General features: G+C 32.2%; 3 protein-coding genes across 4 annotated transcripts; all 3 read right to left on the minus strand.

Annotated features, from left to right (window-relative positions):
* Positions 1-2,812: 2,812 nt before the first annotated feature.
* Positions 2,813-3,755, minus strand: LOC133704741 (uncharacterized). Its single transcript, XM_062129684.1, has 2 exons — positions 3,486-3,755; positions 2,813-3,369 (listed from the first exon to the last, which is right to left on the minus strand). Exons 1-2 carry the CDS (start codon positions 3,594-3,596, stop codon positions 3,139-3,141), a joined length of 342 nt encoding a protein of 113 aa, XP_061985668.1. The 5' UTR covers positions 3,597-3,755; the 3' UTR covers positions 2,813-3,138.
* Positions 3,756-5,729: 1,974 nt separating this feature from the next.
* LOC133706015 (NEDD8-activating enzyme E1 catalytic subunit) lies at positions 5,730-11,394 on the minus strand. Its single transcript, XM_062131510.1, has 9 exons — positions 11,142-11,394; positions 10,895-11,058; positions 8,757-8,959; positions 7,862-8,094; positions 7,717-7,779; positions 7,568-7,624; positions 7,144-7,265; positions 6,649-6,766; positions 5,730-6,344 (listed from the first exon to the last, which is right to left on the minus strand). The coding sequence occupies exons 1-9, from the start codon at positions 11,241-11,243 to the stop codon at positions 6,057-6,059; spliced, it is 1,350 nt and encodes a 449-aa protein (XP_061987494.1). The 5' UTR covers positions 11,244-11,394; the 3' UTR covers positions 5,730-6,056.
* A 6,593-nt stretch (positions 11,395-17,987) lies between these two features.
* Positions 17,988-22,149, minus strand: LOC133704598 (protein trichome birefringence-like 11). Of its 2 annotated transcripts, none has more exons than XM_062129473.1 (4): positions 21,308-22,149; positions 20,326-20,715; positions 19,186-19,344; positions 17,988-18,771 (listed from the first exon to the last, which is right to left on the minus strand). In XM_062129473.1, the coding sequence occupies exons 1-4, from the start codon at positions 21,754-21,756 to the stop codon at positions 18,384-18,386; spliced, it is 1,386 nt and encodes a 461-aa protein (XP_061985457.1). In that variant the 5' UTR covers positions 21,757-22,149; the 3' UTR covers positions 17,988-18,383. The 2 variants fall into 2 exon arrangements, with proteins under 2 accessions (XP_061985457.1, XP_061985458.1); XM_062129474.1 differs by having other exon boundaries at positions 17,988-18,747; positions 21,308-22,147.
* Positions 22,150-22,460: the final 311 nt, after the last annotated feature.

The following is a 22,460-nucleotide window of genomic DNA, read 5'->3' on the forward strand; positions in this document are numbered from 1 at the left end:
GAATACACATACATGCATATTGAATTTGGATCGAGATCTATCTAAATGGTATTTTATTTTATATAGTTATCAAATTTTATTGGAAATTTGGATAACAGGTTTACTAAATCAATTTGTTAATCACTAACTTAACTTCAATTTATTCCAAAATGATATTATTAGATTGTTTTAATAAACTGAAATGAAACCATTCTGAATAAAGTTTTTTAAAATTGAGATATATTTTTGATAAAAAAAAAAAGAAGAAGATGAAGAAGAATTATTATTATTCTTAGATTGGACTTAATTAGGTCACATTTGAGTTTAATGAAGTTAATTAGTTGCAGTTGCAGGTTAACTTATTGAATTAAACAAATATGATTAGATAAACTTTCAAAATAATTTAAAAAAACCTATTTTATATCAAACCCTAAATCAATGAACCTCTAAATCATCATGTCATATTAGATCGAATTTAATGAATATGGTAGCAGTAATGTCTACAGAAATTGGACTCCACAAATCGACATCCTAGCTAAAGACCCACGTGGTCACTTGCCGTTGGTTGTTGTGTCTCTATGCAATAACTGTGTCTGCCCAGGACCAATATAAGCCATTTGTTTCCCGTAAATTGATCAGGTCACAGGTACGGTGATATCGGATAGGCAGAAGGTACAGCTCGCTGCCACGTGATAGAGGGTAGAAAGCTTCTATTAGTCCCTCTTCTTTTAATTTTATATTATCTTGGACCCTTTATTTTTATTTATACCAATATCAATCTTTTATTATCTATTTTATTATTATTTGGTCCCTTCGTAAACGTTCATTACAGATGTCGTCAAATCTGTCCATTAATATTACCAAATATTAGTAGAATTACATTTTTTAATAAGTATTTTTTGTTAATTTTATTTAATCAAATTGTTATCATCGTTAAAAAAAAATGGATTCGAAGTCCATAAAAATTCAAATAATGATGCTCCCTAAAATTAAATTTTAAATTTTGTAATTCATTTGTATAAATAAAAATGAAAGGTCCACACTAATAAAATTTAAGATTAGAGGAATGAACATAAACTTTCGACCCATGATTGAGCTTCACGATTGAAGCAATAGTTCAAGCGGTACATCGTCTTATTTTCCTGTATTTTTTGCATCTGAGCTGGCGCTCATGTGCCGACAGGACTTCTCTTTGTGAAGCAAGTGGGTAATATTCGAGATCCATAATTATTTATTTATTTATTCAATAATTCCACCGAATGTCTGTGGTAGCAAGGTGGCAAGCCCTAGATTTTAAACAGAGTTCCATAATATCTCTCCATCTAAAGAAATCAAAGCAAAGATCCCATGATCATCATCTATATCTTTGAAATTTATTTATTTATTCAATAATTCCACCGAATGTTTGTGGTAGCAAGGTGGCAAGTCCTAGATTTTAAACAGAGTTCTATAATCTCTCTCTATCTAATGAAATCAAAGCAAAGATTCCATGATCATCATCTATATCTTTGAACTTGATATTTCTGGGGTCGGGGCCCTCAAGAATTTATGAACCTTGAACAGATTAGATGAGGGTGAGATAAACTGCTCTTTGTCACGTGATACTGAGTTACCAGTTTGGGAAAATGAAAGTGAAAACTATACTAGAAATGGAGATTTGAAAATGACATGAAAGGGTGAGAATTATTAGTTATTAATATTATTTTTATTTTTATATCGATGATGATAAGAGGCACTGCTGTTAACCTCAACTTTATCGACTATGAACTTCACATCCTGATTAAGTTGAAAAAACAAAAGTTGATTCGGTTAAATTCAGTTAATTTTATATGTTAATTTATAATTGAATTTTTTTATAAAAAAATTAAAATAATATCATTTTTATTAATTCAAATTTATCCGTTCAACCACGTTTTCAAATCTTAAATAGAATTGTATTCAAATCTTAAATAGAATCATAATCATGAACTGAATTTAATAACTTTAGTAAGAAATATTTTGGAAATAGCTTTTCATCGAGAAAAAATAAAAATTTATTTTTTATATTTCAAAAGTATTTTTAAAAGAAATTAAAAAATATTTTCTTTTTTCCTTCAGATTAGTTTTTTTTATGTTTTTTTAAAATGCTTTGATATGCTAATATTTAAAATAAATTTTCAAAAATAAAAAAAATATATCAATATAAAGAATACTTTTAAAAACAACAGTATTATAATAAAAAAATAAACCCACTAACCTGATTTGAATTTAAAAAGTTAAAGAATAAAGTTGAAAGCGCGAAAATTATGGATAATAGAGTTTAGACACTTGACGAAATGGTCCAGAGCAACCTTATATTTTATAGTCACTTCTCTGGCAAAAATCTAGGGAAATGGCCCGATCTATGAGAAATATGATGATTAAACTTCAAAGAAGAGAGACTTGATGCATCAGAAAAAATCGACAGCTCTTCCTCCACTTACACAGCTTGTCACCAAGGAATCAATAGAATCCAGTAAGGCAATAACAGATAGGAGCATCATATTTTGGTATCTTTTGAGCTAGCTTGCTAGGTTGGATTGCAAGTTGAAAGAAAGTACGTATACAGCACAGGCATATTACTTTTAGCTGTCACTTTAGTTTTCTGTGAGTCCTATTTACTTCCTTCTTGATTCTATGGAAAAGAAACACCCCCACAAAAAAATGAAGAAGAAGACGAAAGGATACTTGTGCTGCTACATCAGCAGAAGTTTAGTGTTCATGCTCTTATAATTCTTGAACAGCTTGGAAGAGAAGTGACTGTGCAGTACCAAGTTCAAAGAGCCTGAAATGAATAACTCTGTTGCAATTTGCAAAAAAAAAAAAGGTAATCATCACATTGATTTAGAAAATTAATAACAATCTTATGCTATACAACACTTCATAACAAGCACAAATTTCCTTTATTGGAGAGGTACAATCCTTTGGTGAACCCCCTAACTAGGATCTAGTAGTAAATAAGGAATAGTTGAGTGATTAATGGATTTTTCCCATGTACATCTTCAACGAACAGATCATCTTCAACGAACAGATCATAATCTATCATATCCTTGCTTGAAGCCCTTGTTGGAAATAAGATTAGTAGTAGAAATTATCGAATCATGCACTTCAGGAGCATATGTGCATAGCTATAGGCTTAATTTAGCTTTTCTTGGATTTGAAAGCATTGCTGTATGATACTTGAGAAACCACTCTGGTGTTATCATGCTGCCTGTTATTAGACTTTTGGCTGTATCTTCCTTGTCTGTGTTTCCTTCTTGGCTGTGAAGACTTGGGGATAAAAACTCCTGTTCCCTTGCAGCTTTCCCTTCTGCAGTTTTGCTCATACATGAAATGAGATGGTGCGCTTGGATAGTTGCCTCTGGAGAAAGCCTGCAAAATTTATAGTAAATCCTAATTGACCAGCTATGTACAGCTCTAGCTAACTATGCTACGAAAGTACTTGAAACGGTTTTGCATGAAATGAGAGGTTGAGTATGGTGAAGAACCTGAAAAGAAACTGAAGGGTCCTCATCATCGTCATCCATTATTAGAAGAGATATTTGCTTGCTTAAGTCTGCAAAGAACAAATCATCTTCTAATTCCATAGCCATTTCCATAGCAAGTACACCAAGAAAAAACAGCTCTCTTTCTGCCGCTAGGCTACTCAGAGTAGAATTTGAAGGTGTGTGCAAGGCACAAAAACAAGGAGGTGATCTTCAGTTCTACTAATCTTCAAGTCACTTTTCCTTTTTTTTGTCCTGTGAAATGGGAATGTGTGGGTTATAAATAGTGGAAAAGGCATGTGATGGGCGAGGTAAAGTTATGGAGGGATGCATGTGGGGTGGTGGGGTCTTTTAGTGGCAGTTGGCCCCATTCTGGCTAAAGTCTCAATACCCCCACAAGAATCATGAAATGTGCTATGATGTTATCCAGTTGAGGGAAAGAGACGAGAAGCAGCAAGTAACAGCCCACACCTCGATATCTGATCCAAGATAGACTCGATCTCTAACATTATACATGGTTGTAAATGGATAGGAGCTGTCTCTCTCTCTCTCTCTCCCACACATCCATCGCTCTTATAGCCTAAAGAAAGCAGTATGGTTCAAAATTCTTAGTACATAATCCACATATCTTAATATTTGAACCAAGGCTCCTTCTCTTTCTAGCTAGTAATAGTTATGTAGTAATTAGTGCGCAGTCTTGATTCTGCAGTAATCAATGCAGCATGTTTAGACGCAGCTGTAGTTACACCTACATTCTCAAACCAAGGCTTTCGGTTAGGAAAACGCGAGCGCAGCTGATGTCTTTGATTTGGAAATGCAACTTGGCAATCAAGCTTTAATGGACACGAGATCCTTCTCTATTTGTTGCAGACCTAGATTGGGTCCCATAGTCATATAAAATAAACAAAGAAATGAGACCTTCTTGTAAATCGATAAGAGAAGAATAGAATTTGCTGGAATGAGAATTATTATTGATATACAAGAGTATATACAGTTATTCTCATCTACTGGGAATCCAACACTTCCTCGGAATTCATTGTCCTATAGACTTAGTATTACAGTAGGGAACTAATGTAAGTTATTCATTCCTAATATATCTCTAACAGGATTCCTAACACTTCTGGTCCAGCTCTACCTTGGATTGAGGCGTCGTTGAGCATTTACCACTTGCCTGATGGCCTGAGGTTGAGTCCAAAAACAAAGAATCGTATTAATTTGTTCATACTTCAAGGGGAGAGTTATGGATGAGGGAACTAGAGAAACTTACCCTATTTCCTGGTACCTTGTAACACAGTACAATTATGGAATTCCGGGTTGATAAGAGATCATGGGGTATTAGGGTATTATTGGCTTGCTAGGTCCACTTTTAGAACTCGAAAGTTAGATCGCTCACTCGAAACCTCATACTTGAAAACACTTTACTCCTCTTGGAAAGCAAGAGCCTGAATCATAGATGGTTGTCAGTTGGTCCACACGGTTTGCTGGCTGGCCATGGGACCCTAGCTTGTGCTTAACATTATGGGTGATGCTACTGGGACCCGATCTACGTGACCATCTGGGCCATGTTGCTTTCTATAGCTTTGAATGTAGTTAAACTTCCTTTATTCTTGGAGAGGGGTTTTAGTTTGAAGGTAGCAACTGCAACCAACTGATTGTCCTAATCTCTTGAAGTGAGCTGCTGGTTAGCAGTTAGACATTTGTGAGAGAGTTGCTTCAAGCATGAAAATTAGTTGTGCGGGCTATAATCCTGGTTGAGTCAGAGGAGCTAGGAGAGCAGTATTAATGCTGTCTCCATTGACAGCACTTTCCTATTGAACTAATGAAGACGAAACTTTTTCTAAAACCAGCAAGAAACTTATCTGCAGGCCTAACTAGTGCCTGTCCTCACCGAAACATGGATACTCCTCCTTTCCCAGAAAAGAAGGAAGAAAAATATTTGAATTGTACGATCATCAGCTTATAATATTCTTTCTAGATCTGAAGTGTGAAATGCTTAGAAGTTAACCTGTAGCCACCCGACTGCTCGCAAATCTGTTGACTGGATTTGACTAATCATCTTCACCGGGAAGCGGCCACCAGATTCTTTTGAGGTCATTCCAAAACTTTGATGGCATGTGATTTTTGCATTTCAGAGCAATTTGGTTGTTGTTACTCTTGCCATCAGGTATTGTTATGGATCTGAAGCTCATTCTGATGGCTATTTTAGCATAGCGCATCGCACTGATCTCTAATGACACAATAGACTCGTAGGCATTAAAAGGCTTCATTTCCCTTCACAATCCATCTATCCAATTCCTAGTACAAAGGCCACAAAAAGCCTATCCAAGCATAAACCTACTTTCATCGCAACAATTCTTTGAACTTTAACTTAAAATCCTTGTTAATAAATCTGTTCTCTTGGTAATGTAATTACATCTGCAGGTGTTCCTTCGAGGACCCATGTTTTGATCATTGTAGGCAAATAAAAAGATATCAAAACTTGACACCAAACTTCCGTCTCTGGGGAGAAATTTTCTGCGAGAGACCTTATACTTTGCAAGTGAAAACATCTGCAGGTAAATACCTAACTGTAAATTAAGCTCCAACAGCCATATCCAGATCCGTAACAGCATCAGCTCCCTTGAAAACAAGGCATAATTTCCTCAGACATGAAGTTTTCTTGTCATCCTTGCTAGTTGTACCAGTCACGTGAACGATGTCCTTTGGAAATTTACCCATAAGTTCAAAAAGTGGTAAGTTTAGGTTCGATCGAGTCATCTCTTCCAGAACTGGAGGCGCTTGCATGTACAAATTCGTTGCTCGGTGTCTAACACTTGCTTTTGAGAGGAGTAGCTTAGGGTGTTCTTCAAGCATATCAATAAACTGTTCACACAAAAACCAACAAATATAAAAGCAAAATAAACTGTTTGCACAAAAGTCAATCAAAATAAGCAACATAAACTTGAGTGCATTAAAAAGACGCAAAATATAATTTAATAACAGATAGAAGTAGAATTTTTCTTCTATTTTCTAGATAGGTAGGAGGAACCCAGAGAGGGAACCATTATCTGAGAATTTGAAACATACAATTTAAATGTGGTGACATACCAAGAAAATATTTTAGCGACCAGGTATGGTGCCATCAGCAAACTAAAAGGAACAATAGCCATGAGAATTAGAAAATAACCTTTTGTAAAGTAACTGAAGTGTCCAGCTCAAGAAGAACACCTGGACCACAAACAAGGCAATCCTTGTCCTTCACAAATTCAGTCACTTTGATGTGTAGACCTTCCACACCATTATACCTGCAGAACATTCAGATCATTCAGAACACGCTTTCCTCTAGCTTCTTAAGAGAGAAGGATTAACAAAAATAAAATAGATCCCCCATTTTTGCTCAGATTTCAGAAGTCAACATAGCTCCATCAGATTCAGTAACATATATGGTATTGTAAGAGGCAATTATGGTTCCCACATCCAGCTAATCATTCGGATGGTAGTAACAAGGTTGATCATTTAAAAGTACTAGGCATTGAAGAAAAAGTTATTCTTCATAGCAAAAAATGAGAGGAAAAGATTAAGTCTATTTGTGATTGTTATATGATTTATAATAAATAATCTACCACCACACAAGGACAAGATGAAATTCCAAAATAAAGCAAAATCAAGAAGAATTCCACACGTAAGATAGTTGCTTAGAGTTTTGCTGCATCCTGATGCAAGCTTCAAGGTTTCCAACGTACACGCAGCTGATATAATTGCATTGGTGGAAGCAATAGCTGGTATGATGTTTTTCACAACACCCTGTAAGCAAGAACAAACTTGCACTATCACAAAAAAAAATGTAAGGGGAAAAGAAAGAAAAGGAGAAGAATGGGGCAACAAATAGGTGAAGCCAATTGACACTTCAATGAAGCATTTTGTAAGAGTTTCCTACCAGAGGTTTTGGATAGAAAAAAAAAGGCAAATAAAAATGTATGCATCCGAATAACAAATAGACAATTTTCAGGTTAACAATGAACTTGCCTCTTAAGATGTGCTCAGGTATGTGCTAAAAGAACAAAAGAAACCAGACCAGAAATTAACTTCACAGAATGTAAAAGTACCTGAGTAAGAGAATATGTAACACCTTGAATACCAAAAAGTTCAGCCCTCTTAACAGCCTGTGGAACATGGGAAGAGCACATGTTGAAAAGACAAACCTTGAAACTCAGCTTTAACAAAAACAAAATTAATACTGATCACAAAACTTCACCTCAGTGTATACCCATTTCATATGTTCTGGGTCATCTGGATCAAAGGTCTTTCCACTATGAACCTAGAATACAATGGTCTTAAGATAATAGCAATCAACTCAAAACAGTCAATTCAGTAATGAGAAAGGATGGATAATGCATTACCTCATCCCATTTAATTAAGTGAGCATATTCAATACAGTGAGCAGCAGTTCTAGGGGTTTCTGCAAGAGTGCATAGAGGAAACTTCACTTGAGGAGGGAAAAGCCAGATGGTACACTCAAAGCATGGTGTGGATCCTGGTATTATAACCCTAGCATGCCCCTTGAAACCTTCAGTCCCACCATCTACCATCGGTTTGACTGTTTCTTCTATTGGGTTGTCATCAGAATCATATTCTAATCACCAAGGAAACAATGATGGACAACTCATGAGGTCAACAAGAATAAAGTGACACTTTTAGCAAAGAGCTTCTTTTTTTTTCATCTCAAAAGCACAGCATAACATTTTATGCTAGCATATAAATTACAAAACTCAGAAATTACATGCAGCTAGAGAATACTGAGGCTATTAGGAAAACTATAAAGGTCCCATACAATTTCCAACACAGACAGGTGAAAACCTGTGGTCATTGCTCCCACATATACAATTATGGAGAACTAAAAAGACAGCATTTCAAATATGCCATGTATGAAGTAGCCCATACCCATAGCTAGCAGACTGTGAAAGGATAATGCTACTTCATCACTGAAGTCTCGTCATCCAATCATGTAAAGAAATCATATGCAATATCATGTCCCTACACAAGGACATGACATGAGCATACTCTGAGGCACTACATTTAAAGCTTTATTCCATGTGTGTGAGGCAATCTTCATATACCACCCTTGGATCTGGAATGCATGCCTTACACAAATAAATTCATAGTATACATTACAGGCCTGATGTACCATTGCTTGGGTGAAAAAACAGGCCTCGTAGTAAGGAGGAAAGGTTTAGCCCCCTAATCTCTCTTTCTAACACAAAACAACCACAAGCTAAAGAGGTTAAAAGCACGCACCAAGAAAACCACACGCTACAGCATTTATATAGCTTCGAGCCTCAACAGAATCAAGACCAAGTACAATAATAATAAAATCTTTATAAAAATCAATTTCTTTGTCCTCGATCCGGCAAAAATGAGGCACAATATTCACACCACTAACTCTTTCCATCACTCGCTTGGCTGCCACCTCAGCCTTGGGCTTCCCAACATCTTCAAGCCTAAAATAAGAGCACTATATCAGGAGCCACTTTCTAATCAGAACCAAAGAACTATGATAATGTCTGAAAATCAAAGCAAAAAGGTTAACGACATATAGTAAATGACAATGCTAGTACTAGCGGACAAGGAGAGGAAAAAAATGCACTTGATAGTACACATAGATCTAGTCATCTTTGATAAACCAATGAAGTACCCACTTGATAGTATATATCGGTCCAGGGGAAATTAAGAATAATCAACCATTTCATATCGATACACAACTATTAGGACCAATAACAAGTAACAAAGGTGTTTCTTATATCCTTTTTCAGACAGGTTCTTAAATGAATAATTCTTTATTATCAAAAACCTGACAAAAGAACAATAAGTTGTCCCTTTTGAGCAATAAGATAGTGTTTGGTTATTGTCTTGGGATACAAGAAATGAAGACAGCTAGGATAAAGGGGATAAGAACAAGAGACAGAAACATAATTGTATTTGGTTGTGCGAAGTGAATATCTTTGACTATTTGGTTGATGAGGGGCAAGACAAAATAAAATACAAAAAAGTTTGTTTTACTCTTAATATGTCTTAATTTGTATTACCATCAAATTTGCAATGTTTGGAACAATAAATAGAGATCATGTTTCTCACTTTAATTTATTAATGAGCATTAATGAGCATTATTTTTTTTAATTAACTTAAAATGGTAATTTCTCCACTCGTCAAAATCATGTTAAAAAAGGATTTGTAATCATTGTTAAAAAGATAATTCATTGCTAAAAAGATAGTATAATTAAATTATAATTTACTCAGTCATTAAATCATTTCTCCAAATATATTATGTTAAAATCATGTTAAAAAAGGATTTGCAATCATTGTTAAAAAGATAATTCATTGCTAAAAAGATAGTATAATTAAATTATAATTCACTCAGTCATTAAATCATTTCTCCAAATATATTTAATAATAAAATAAATAATTAAACCAATCATATATCAAATAAAATATTTACACCAACATAAAGTTAAAATCGAATATAGTTAGAAATACAAAATAATAATTTCATTACAAATGCATAATTTTTGTTATCATTCAATCCTTGCCTCTCCATCATTAAATCCCATTTGTGTGAGAACACGACCAATTTTCATCTCTATATGATGAATGTTTTAATTATTACATGAATTTTTCAATAATGATATTCATTTTCTTTCAATAGTGTGAAAACCTCTCTCTCTTCTCTTTCTCTTTCTCTTTCTTGTTTATATTTCTCATGTTTTTTTATGTTTTTTGCTTTTATATTTTCTAGTTTTCAAATCTAATGGTGAAGATTAAGTGAACTAAAATCAATGGTATAGATCTAAATGTAAGGATAAACACTAAAATTATGAATTGTGTAAAGAGATATTTGTGGGGAAAAACTTAACTTGGTTCTGTCTCTATTCCCTTTATCCTCTTTTGAGGGAGGAAAAATTGTCAAAACATTGTCTCCAAGACTTCGTTTCCTTACCCAAACACATTTCCGTCCTAGTTATATCCCTTTTTTTTGGTCTGGAGACAGTAACCGGTACCTAAAGGTACTCCTTTTCCTTTCCTTTGCCTTCAATGCAAGATGAACTGTTGTTCGTCAATTACCATCCAAATAGGCATATTTCTCCCTTGATACAGATATACCTAAATGCACATATAACTAAGTTTGTCCCACAGTTTAAGAAATAACCCCTTGACTAGGTTATGCAATGTTTCTTTTAAGTTAGTCCCATCAGTTGACATAGGGTAAAAAGAAATTCAAGTTCCAAGAGCTATTTAACAATTAACACACAACCCACGAAACCACTAGGTAGTTTTTACAACCCAAGGGCATATACCAATTTAAACAGCCATGAATTCAACAGAGAAAAGAAAAGGTAAAAGCAGATAGGCAAATGGGTTAAGGTTGAAAAAACGAAAACCTGAAGAGAAACTGGCGATTGAGATTAGTAACCTCGATACGGTCCATATCAATGACCTCCAGATTCTTAAAACCTGATAAAGCTAAGTCCTTTAGCAACTCACAGCCCAAACCGCCTGCCCCAATTACCAATATTCTTGCATACTCTTGAAGATCATCTCTCAACTACAAGAATTAAACAAAACAAACAGTTAAGAATTATTGCGCACCACCTGTTTGTTAAATTCCCCGAGAAAAAAACAGCTTACTTGAACACCGGGTTCGAAGGTGGGAGCTACGAGATTGCCGGGTCTGAGAAGCAGCTTGTCAAGGTCTCTTGATCGGCTCTGTTGGGCTGTAGACTCTGCCATTGTCTTTCTAATCTAATTTCACTCTCTACGAGGTTGCAGTATCAGAAGGTCGACGTGGGGGGCTGAAGGCAAATGGCCTGGCTTGATGTTTACGCTTGGCTTGGGCGCGTAGTTTGATGAGCCTTGAATATAATTAATCACAGTTTTTGACATGGTGAATCCGCCGCAACAGCACATGAAACAAAAACATGTTATTTGATTTAAAATAACGTAAACATAACAAAAAAAAAAAGAATTTTAAGGATGTAGCTTAGGTAAGATTCTGAATTTATTTTATAGAGAGATTATCGGTTAGAAATTTAAAAATTTTAGAGTTATTAAAGATTTATATTATTGTTAATTTTAAGATTTATGAGATTAATTAGGTATCCGTAAACTTATATATATTCTTACATTAAAAAAATTAAAAAAAAAACTAACATATTAGGTAATTTTTCAAGGAATTAAAAAAAGAGATTGGCTGAATTGCTCTGCAACTGTCTACGGTGCAATTGAGTGGAGTAATATTTCTTATTAGTTAGATACCTCGTGCTATATTATGGATCAAGTGAAAAAAAATTTTGATATAAAAAAAGTGCTAAGCTAAAAAATAACAATTAAAATTATATTAAAAAATAATAACAATAAATAAACTGATAAAAAAATGACAAAAAAATTTTAAAAAAATCATACTTGAACGTATTTAGATTATCAAATAATTTAATGATAATCTAATAAAAGGAAAACCGAAAAAAATTCAAAAAAAAAAACATCATCTTAAAAAAAGAGAAAAAACCAAGAACCCGGTTTGATCTTAAGAACTTGCAACTTGTTGAATTATGGACCACGGTTCAATTAAAATGCTTAACTATCAACTACACTAATTTTAAAGGATAAAATCGTTAGAAATTTATTAATAAAAAAACTTACAAAAGCAAAAAAAAAAAAAACAACAAAAATAATAAGGATAAAATTTGAGATAAAAGCAGCTGATGAGGATGAAATTTGAAAAAACAATATTTCCAAAGAAAATAAATTACAGTTAAAAAAATAGTACTAAATTTGAAAGATTAAAAAATCATAGAGGATGAAATTAAAAATTATTTGTAATTTAAAAATCATTTATAGATTAAAAAATATTAGGGGGTGAAATTAAAAACATTTATAGACGGCTAACCTAATAGAATCAAACGTAAACAAACAAGAAAACAAAACCTGAAAAATAAGATTAAAAATAAGAAATATAAGCTCAAAAAAAGGGAAAAAACCAAGTAAACTCGAATGAACCTTTTAAACCTAATCTGATCTCTAAAACCTACAACTTGTAAAATCTCATATCTGTGTTAAATCAAGAAACTTAACTTTTAGTAAATTTAATTTTGAAGGATGAAATTACATAAAAATTATTAATAAAAAAAACTTGTGAAAAAAAAATAGCAACAAAAAAATTAGGGATAGAATTTGATATGAAAAAACCCTAGGAGGATAAAATTTGAAAAAAAATAATAAAAATGATCCCAAAAAAATAAATTGCAATAAAAGAATGACCAAATTTGAAAGATTTAAAAAGTCATTGGGGTGAAATTGAAAAATATTTATAATTTGATAGATTATTTATAAATTAAAAAATAGTAGAGATGAAATAGAAAGAAATTGTAGAAGGCTAACCCAATAGAAACAAAACACAAAAAATAACAAAACAAAACAAAATAAAGGATACAAAACAAGAAATTTGATAGGGAAAAAAACAAAAGATGGTGAAATCATAAAACAAAATTAATTGAAAAAATGATTCCAAACATAAAAATAGCAATCAAAAGAATAAGAACCAAATTCAATAAATTATTCAAGATAAAAAAAATTATAATAAAAAGAAAATAGATCAAATTTAAATAACTAACAAATTAAAGGGTTGCTCTTGAATTTTTAAGGGGCTGACGCAAGAATCTAGGTGGAGGGAAGAGTGGAGGGGAGAGAAGAAAGGAAAAAAGAAATGGTTGTTGACGTCAAACTGCCGCGAATATTGGCATATGCGCCGTCTCTTCTGGTTTGGGGTGTTGATACCTTCCGAACACAACCCTGGAAGACAACGTTTAATGATTGAACGGATCCCATGTGCTGCTTGAATTACGTGGGAGTTGTCCACACACTAGCGCATGTCATGCACACGCCAGAAGGTTTTTTATAATTATTTTAAATAAATTTAATTCACAATAATGTCTTGGATACTCTTGAAAATTACAAAAAAAATTGTAAAATGATAAAAAAAAAGTCATTATTTGAGAGTTCAATTGGTTTTATTTTAAGGATATCAAAGTAATTATACTATTCAATAAAAAATACAAAAATGTCCCTGGGTAGAGGTATTAGGTTATTTTATTTTAGGGTTAAATTAGTAATTTTATTGTACAAAATAAAATAAAATTATCAATCCAACCTCATATAATTTTAAAAAGATAATTGTGTCATGGTGAAAAAACAATCTAACCCCAAAATCTTAGTGCATTGTCTTTTTTTTTCCAAGGATAAATAATAAATACACAGTAACTTTTTTAGGAGATTTAGTTTTTATTTTTGTTAACTAGCATAATTGCTCATATATTGCAACTAAGAATTTTTTGGAATTTTTTTTATTTAACTATACAATAATAAAAATGAATATTTACTTGAAAAACAAGAATAAAGTTATAAAGGAAAAATATTTTTTCATTAAAATTAAAGTTTCTTGATTCATGTAATTCTTTTTTTTTACAATAAAATAATTTTTTATTTGTTGCATAGTTCAGCGAATAAAAAGAAAAAAAGCCATTAAAAAGTAGAAAAATTGTAATGGTTAGAAATAAAAAGGAAAAATGTATATTTTTAATTAGAAACCTAATTTTCTTATTAATGTATTTTTTTTTATTTTAACAAAAATAGATTCTTTTTATGAGAAGCATTACTTTTTAAGTAAAACAAATATTATGATTGTGAAAGTAAGTTTCAGTTAAAAGATTAAAAATTCTCCAATCAATCATTTTTATGTATTTATATAAAAAAAAAATATGACAATAATAAATATAAAATAAATTATATAAAAACTCTAAAAAAATATCTTAATCTGCAAATTATTTAAAACATCATGCATATTAAGCTAATGCATATTCATTATAATAGTATAATGATAAATTTATCCTTCAATCATAAAACCTCTGAATTAAGAATCAAAGGCAAAACAACTTTTTAACCATGATTTAATTGTTATTTTCAAATTGTGCAGGGCAGAATAGTCTTTTTACTTTTTTACATAGTAAAATGACTTAGCTATCCATAAAACAAAAAAAAAATTAAAACTATTGTTCAAGGGAATTTTAGTCTTTTTTATTTTTAGCACATTAACATTATTTAACTACCCTTAATAGAAAAAATCTACTAAACTATATTCCAAGGGTTTTTTCATCTTTTCATCATGTTTTTTTTTTGGTTAATGTCAAGTTGACTTAGGAATATTTTTGTATTTGATTAAATATTAAATATTATTAAAAAAACATGTTGGCATGCGTAGAGCATGTGTCCCCAAGGGGGTGACCCCCATACCATTCGAGCAGCGGGTACGAAGTCGTCCAAAGACCAAAAACTGATTTTCACAATTGTGCTTAAATCATCTTGACGTCCCCTCTTTGATGAGGCAATGTGTGTGACCAACACCCATCTAGTTTAGAACCGATGACCTTTTCATTTTTTCCTATTCTTTTTCACTCTCCTCCTCGATTAGGCAATGTGTGTGACCAACACCCATCTAGTTTAGAACCGATGACCTTTTTATTTTTTCCTATTCTTTTTCACTCTCCTCCTCGATTTTTGCGTCTTCCTCTTAAAATTCAAAGCTTCCTTTATTTTATTTCATCCCCCTTTAATTTTTAATATTTTAAATTTGCTTCCTATTCTTTTGATTGATATTTGTTTTATTTGAGAAAGTTTGTTAAATTGATTTTTTTATATATAATTTCATTCTTCTTAATTTTTTTCTCCTATCAAATTTTTTCATCATTCTTTTTAGTGCTATTTTTTTTCACATTGGCAATTTTTTAAATTGATATTTTTTTTTAAGCTAATGGTGGGCTATGCTATTTTGATTTATTTGCTTTCTATAGATTTTTCATAAATTTCCAAAATGACTCGAGTTATCTCGATTATTTTTATTTGTTGTTATTTGTTGAATTTACTTTGAAATTTGTTTTAGATTGATATTTTATTTTTTAATTTAATCTTTCAATATTAGATTAGTTATAAATTAATTTTTTTTTCAATGTCATTCTTTAAAATTGGAGTTTTTTTATATTGGCCTTCATGATAGTCTTCAATTTTCTTTTTATTTGTTTATCCCGGTTCTATCACTTAGACTGCAAGTTTGATGAGTGAGCTTGGGTTGACTCAAGTTTTTTTTAGAATTGTTTTTGTAATTAAATATTTGTTATGTTCTATCCTTCAGTATTATGTTATTTTAGAATTAAACTTTGTAATATTTTCTAGTTTGCCTTTTATTAAGTTATTGCAAAGTTTGGTTAGCTTGCTTGATTTACTCTTTGCTTTTTTTGTGCTTTTTTTTAATTGAATTATTTTTAAAAATTTATCCATTTGTGTTTGATTTGTTTAGGATTTAACTTGGTTTTTTTTTTTTTTCTGTTAGCTTATTCTGATCTCATGATCTGGCTTGCACATTTGGCATGCTCACTTGGATTGGCTCAAGTCAGGTTTTTTTTTTTTAGTTTTTTTTTATTTGATTGATTGGAATCCTAACCTCATCATTCTTTTTCATTTCATTGATTTTTTTTTTGCAAGTCTTGATGATTTATTTTTGTTTAAATTAGTCTATTAATTATTATTATTATTTTTTTATTATATGATTAGATTATTATATTTTTTATTTAGTCAGGTTTATGACTCAAATTATTTTTTATTTACTTTTTTAAAATATACTTACATTGCTTGAGCTTTTTCTTTAAACCAAAAAAATAAAAATGTTCCAACTTGCTACGTAGAGTGTACCTATAAATCTAGTTAAACTCTATTTTACAATATTGAATATCAATTTAATAACGGAACATTTTTTGACATAATGAATGCATTATAGCATGTAAAAAGAATAAAAATTAAGAGGCTTAAAACCATTTAACATAATGTAGGATAATAAAATTAAAAAAAAAAAGTTATACACTGTAACTTTGAACAACTTTTCAATGAATAAAAAAAAAGGTTTGACTCAGTTAGACCATAGCTTTCTGTAATTCAACTGATATAATTATAACTAGTTTTTTAATCAGCGCTCCACCGCGATTAGATTAATTTTTTTTAAAAATGTAAAAAAATGTTAAGAACTCGTAGAGTTTTTTTTATTGTATCATTAAACCTAACCAAGTGAATCAATCTTAAAACCTCCATTCTTAGCTAGATCTAACTCAAGTTTCTAATTAAATTGTGTTGAAACTGACTCAACTTAAATCGATTGATTTTATAAATTTAAAGATAACTTGAATAATTAATAAAAACATGACTTAACTTTTAAAAAACACTTCAAGATGACAAGTTTTTTAAAAAATATCGAGACAATGACATATTGGATTAGTCTTGGTTCCCCTACGACCTAGGTCAGAGATTTTATTGGGTTTAATAATATTTTTTTTATTTAATTATATATAAAAATAGATGCTTGCAAAATTAAACATCAACCCTAAAATAAATATTTATTTGAGATTATGATAATTCAATAGAAAATAAATAAAAATAAACCATACAGTTTATTTCCTAACTAATTCAATATTAAATGACAAAATAATAAAAAATAATAATAATAAAAAGGACAAAAAAAAACATATCCAGTCAGTGGGCAAACCCGTCAAACCTATGAATCGACTAACCTAGGCTAGCACACCAAACCCGTGAGCCGGGTTATGGACTCCATTGGGATTATAATTTATTTTTTAAAAAATATTTTTTATTTAACTATATGATAACAAAAATAGACAATCATAAAATCAAACATCAACCCAGTACCGAAATATTTTTTTAAAACCATGATAACCTTATAGAAAGCGAAACAAAACCAATTATGAAATTGAATTTCTAATTAACCTAATATCTATAGATAAAATTGAAAAGAAAAAAAAAGTTAAACTCACCATACTCACAAACCATGTCAACCAGCCAAACCTGTGAGCAGGTCCATGGACTTTATAAAGTTAAATAACATGATTTTTTTTCAAAATTATTTTTTTTAACTATATGAGAAAAAAAAATAGATGATAATAAATTCAAGTTCAATAAAAGAAAAAAAGAGACACCCTACCAAACCTATGAACCAAGACAACTTGGGTTACCCTGACAAACTCACAAATAAAAAAATAAATCATGAAATTTAATTCACAATCACTTTAATATTAAAAATAAAATAGATAAATAAATTTTTTAAAAAAATACAAAACAAAAATTAATACAATCCATAATATAATATATATTTATGTGTGAGTGAATAATAGTTTCTCGTGAAGCATAAGCATAGCCAGATGCAAACCTGATTCCTGAATTATTTTGACCAAATTGGCTTTAGAAGCATAAGCATAGCCAGATGTTCCTAACAAGATCCCACAATCAAAATCCTCACAATAACAAGTGCCCTTAAAATGAAGTTGACAATGAGACCTTTTTCCTGAGCTAGTTAAAAGTTGGGAGCATTTCCAGGTCAAGCTAACCTGTGCAAAATGGGAGGAGGGCTGCTTGCTCTAGCACTTGAATGCAGAAGGAAGCCCTAAAAGAAGGGCTCAAGCCACAGCTTTACTAATCCAAAAAACTAAAAGTTTGTTTATGCCAGTATTTGGCAAACTAAGAAAAAAAAAAAAATTGCTAATTACAATGCCCCAATGAATTACACCACTTGATTATAATTACATTAAAAAATAAATCCAATGAATAAATATTATCTACATTTTTTCCTAAAGTTATTCCCAAAAACCCTTTGCACATCCACTTGCCTCATATTTATAATCTTCCTCTTAACTTCCAAAATGCAAAACTACATCAAAATTCTGTATTCATGCCCTTTGTTCTTTGTCTGGAAGTCAAGAGTCATTTCTATGCATTCAAGTCCTGTCTTCACATTGACTCGTAAATAAGAGGCTTTCCTAATCAAACTTGTGCCCTAGATGATGATAGGTTAAAAGTCTGCTTGGCTCCATGCTTGAGGAATAGTGCATAGAGTAACTCGTTCCATGAGTCGGGGACTCCAGGCAGGCACCAGTGGCTGCAGTCCTGCCTATGCAGCGGTGCGGGATTGGAACCTAGATAGTATAGAGAAGAATGCCCATCTTTTCTTCTTGCAGTCATACCGGTCACGTTCAATATGCTAAATTCTGCTGCTTGGTTTGAATAAGCTGAGAAGACATCAGTTACTATTTTGAATTGGGTCCATGTTTCGGATGGCACCAATGATGAGCCTAACTCTGGTAATGTCTCCAAGTGACAGTTTCCACCTGTATTCCAATCTCCACCTCTGAAATGTAGGTGTAAAATAGGCCTTCTCAACAATCATAGGGACCACAAACAAGAAATGATGATGATGAAATCATACGAATCTAGACAGCTATTTAATAAGAAAAAGTTAAAGTAACAAAAATAAAAAAACTAATCGAAAACAACATGCTGTGAGACTTCAAGGATAAACTTGTGCCCAAGTAAGCATGAAGCAGATTCACTTTGCTAGGCCTTTGAAAGGGAAACTTTAACTATGAGATCTTAAAATTTAGGATATGAACCCCTAGTGAGTGTATAGATGAACAAACAAAGGCGTTGCCCAAGAACTGGGATGAGTTGTTTCATACCATACAGAATCATGCCAAAACTTCCCATCATGTAAACATTATACACCAAAACAAGAAGAAAAACGTTTGTGTGGAATACCAGTTAAAGTAGTGAAACACGTTTAACAAACCTGAAGTGCACAGGAGCAAATGTACGAAAAAAGACTTGGGTCTTGCTTGCGTTCACTTCGAGCTGTATCCAGTTCACCACAGTCTCTATTGACTTCCTATAAGCATCTTCGACCCCCATTTCCAGTTTCACTTCTTCCCCTTCTTGAAAGTAAGAACCCCTAGGCAAATAAATTGGAGAAGGAACATTAATTTCCCATGTTCCAAAATAAAACAAATCATTTCAAAGAGCGTGCACCACCTCTGCAATTTCTTTTAGTCAATCGATTAGCCTTGTCCTTCAAGCAACTTTTTCACTTAAACATGCAAAAGTTTAAATCCAAAAGGTCACATCCACCATGCATCGATTGAACATACAAGCAAATCTTATCACAATCTGACTAATAAAAAATGACAAATTGTGAGGTCCATTGTGTTGTACTGTTTGAAAAGAACATATGCATGAATGAAGGCTATCAGAAAATATCTCTGTTCAATCAAAAGGAAAGGTAGACGAGACTGATGCACACATGGGAAAAAAAAAAAGTTACAGCCATCCATCGTTCAAAACACTACTTCTAGTCTCACATCATTTGCACTACCCATATTGATTGGCCTTGGAAGAAACAAACTTATTGGCGCCTCCTGCAGCAATTCAAATCACCATGCTTGGTTAACATAAGTTTGCACCACAAGAATTTACATGGATACAGGAGGTAGAAACAAAGACAAGTGATTCAACAATAAAAAGCATCAAGGTCACGGGAATGAGTTAAAACCTAAGCCAGTCCAGAGTAACATAGAAACCATCAAATGTATCACTAGGAAATTCCCTGCCCACAGCAACAAATATATCAATTCTTGGGTCATGCCATTTTCACTAGTCATTTTAAACTCTAGATCATTGGTTTTCACTTTCTTCCTAACATAAACTGCTCAAAGTGAATTACAGGAAGATTGTTTTGACCTCCAATTTAACAATTGTTTTCAGCCTGTCCTGAAATTTTTCACAAATGCATGATGCCATATTATCATGCAAAACCCCCCTAAGAAAATTTTTTATATTCATCAAACCATCTTAGCAGAAGCTCATGCTGCGAAAATAGAATTATAGATGGAAGATAAATGTAACCCTACAAGAATGGAAGGCTTAATCAATTTACCCTCTTATAGTTTTCTCATAATTCCACCAGTGGCCCATGTTGAGGACCAACACATCAGCAGATCTCCATTTGACAGAGTTCCAATCCATTCGATCCAATTTAAGTGTCAACCTAACCTTCTGTGGAGACCCAGCCGGAGGCCGGCTCTGCAATACAAGAAATGGAGACCTGTAATACTCCACTGTGCAATTATAATCCTTAAACTTGAATATCAAGAATCCTTTATGCTTTGTAATTGGACTGCCGTTCACTTCATAGATGGAATCCTCATTTGGAATTGCAGAAGACAACATGCATAGGAGGGACTCCCACTGATTTCTTCCAATAGAATCTCCAGCAAACACTAACCGTTTGTTTCGTAGTTTCTCCAACATCATTTTTGCATCAAATCTACATAAATCAAAGAGAAAAGAAATGCTTTCATATTCTTTATAAAAAAAAACATAAAAAGAGCATAACAAGTGTGATTCAAATGTAAATACAGCCGTGGGATTATGTGTGTCCCTTTGAGAAAAGGAAACTGATGTGATTGAGTGAAACAGAGAATTATCATGCAAGAAACTTAGAAGTCCTTAGTAAAATCTGATATCTTATAAACAAAACACTCTTGGTTTTCACATCATCTGCAACGAGAATTTTCCCAAAAATTTCGTCCTTCTAAGTTTCACAAACACATTTTCCAAGTAAAAACGAGACATGGAAAGGAGCAAAATTCATTTGTCTTCATCGTGTAAAGGCTTCCTTATCAGCACCCGACAAGGCTTATCAACCAAAGAACAGGACAATATCTTTCAACAAATCAGGGTATCGTTGGAATATCACAAATGCATATATATATATGCATTTGAATGATAATTTCCATACGAAAACGGGGGCAACGTTGTCATTGTCAGACACGAATGAACTACTAATAAAATGCAATCTTAAACTACTGACATTAACAAGAATGTTAAAAAGATTTTTTTTTTTTAAAAAGGAGAACCTGGGCAAGTTGCAGTGCTTGGGTTGCCATCTCCATTTGGTGTAGAACAAATCAGGCCTGCCATTCTCAGTACACCTAAACCCTTGATCAAGAAAGCTACAATCTTTAGACTGGTACAATGGATACTTCTCATCCCACACCCAATCTCCATCAAACAGATCACATCCATTACCCTCTTCCTCCAAAAACTCTACTCGTTTATTTTTTCCTGACCCATTTAACTGCAACCACATAAACCTCTCTGACTTGCCCGGAACAATAAACTCTTTAACAATGACAGCCCTGTAATCTAAGTAAAAGAAGCAAAAAATAACACAAACTGTAACAAAAAAGAATCCAAGAACACCTAAAGATGGCTCAAAGAATCTCAATTGAAAGCGTTTGAATTTCTTGAAGATTTCAAATAATTGCATTGTTTCATTCTCCCGATAAGATGAGTTCTTAGACATTTGCGCTCAAGAAAAGATTTCGGATTCTGGGTTTGGTTTCTTTGGTGTCACTGATACTAAGCTGATATAGATATAGAAGAAAGAAAGAAAGAAAAAAAAAGAGAGAGTCGTATGGTAAGACAGAGGAGTTTTGGTTTGCAAGGAACATTCATAGCAAATGTAACAGACCTATGGCCATGCTTATACTGTTTTTGAGCCTCTTTGCTTGGCAGATCAGTTATGTTATGGAATGGATTGAAAAAACTAAAAAGGAGAGAGAGAGAAAATGGCCCTAATGGGTGCCAAAGAAGCAAAGAGACATTCACTCATGACAGAAGTAAACTACTTTCCTTTTGCGCTTTTCCGTCGTTACTTTATTGCAATGTGAGAGTGGTGGAGACTGTAGAGAAGGATAGAGAGGAGGCAATTCCAATTTAGGCAGTTTCCAGTAATGTTGGTTTTTAAAGTTTTTTTTGGTTTTGAATTGTATTAAAATATTATTGTTTTTATTTTTAAAATTTATTTTTAACATTATAAATAAAAAATATGATAAATAAATTTCACTTTTTCTTGAAAAGCACGAAATAACTATATAAACAAACAGATATTATTGTATTTAAAAATATAATTATAATTGTCAAAATACTTTTAATTTAAAAATGCATCAAAATAATATTTTTTAAAAAATTATTTTTAATATTAACATATCAAAATATCTAAAAACA

The sequence above is a fragment of the Populus nigra genome, chromosome 10, assembly GCF_951802175.1.
Source record: "Populus nigra chromosome 10, ddPopNigr1.1, whole genome shotgun sequence".
NCBI classification, from domain to species: domain Eukaryota; kingdom Viridiplantae; phylum Streptophyta; class Magnoliopsida; order Malpighiales; family Salicaceae; genus Populus; species Populus nigra.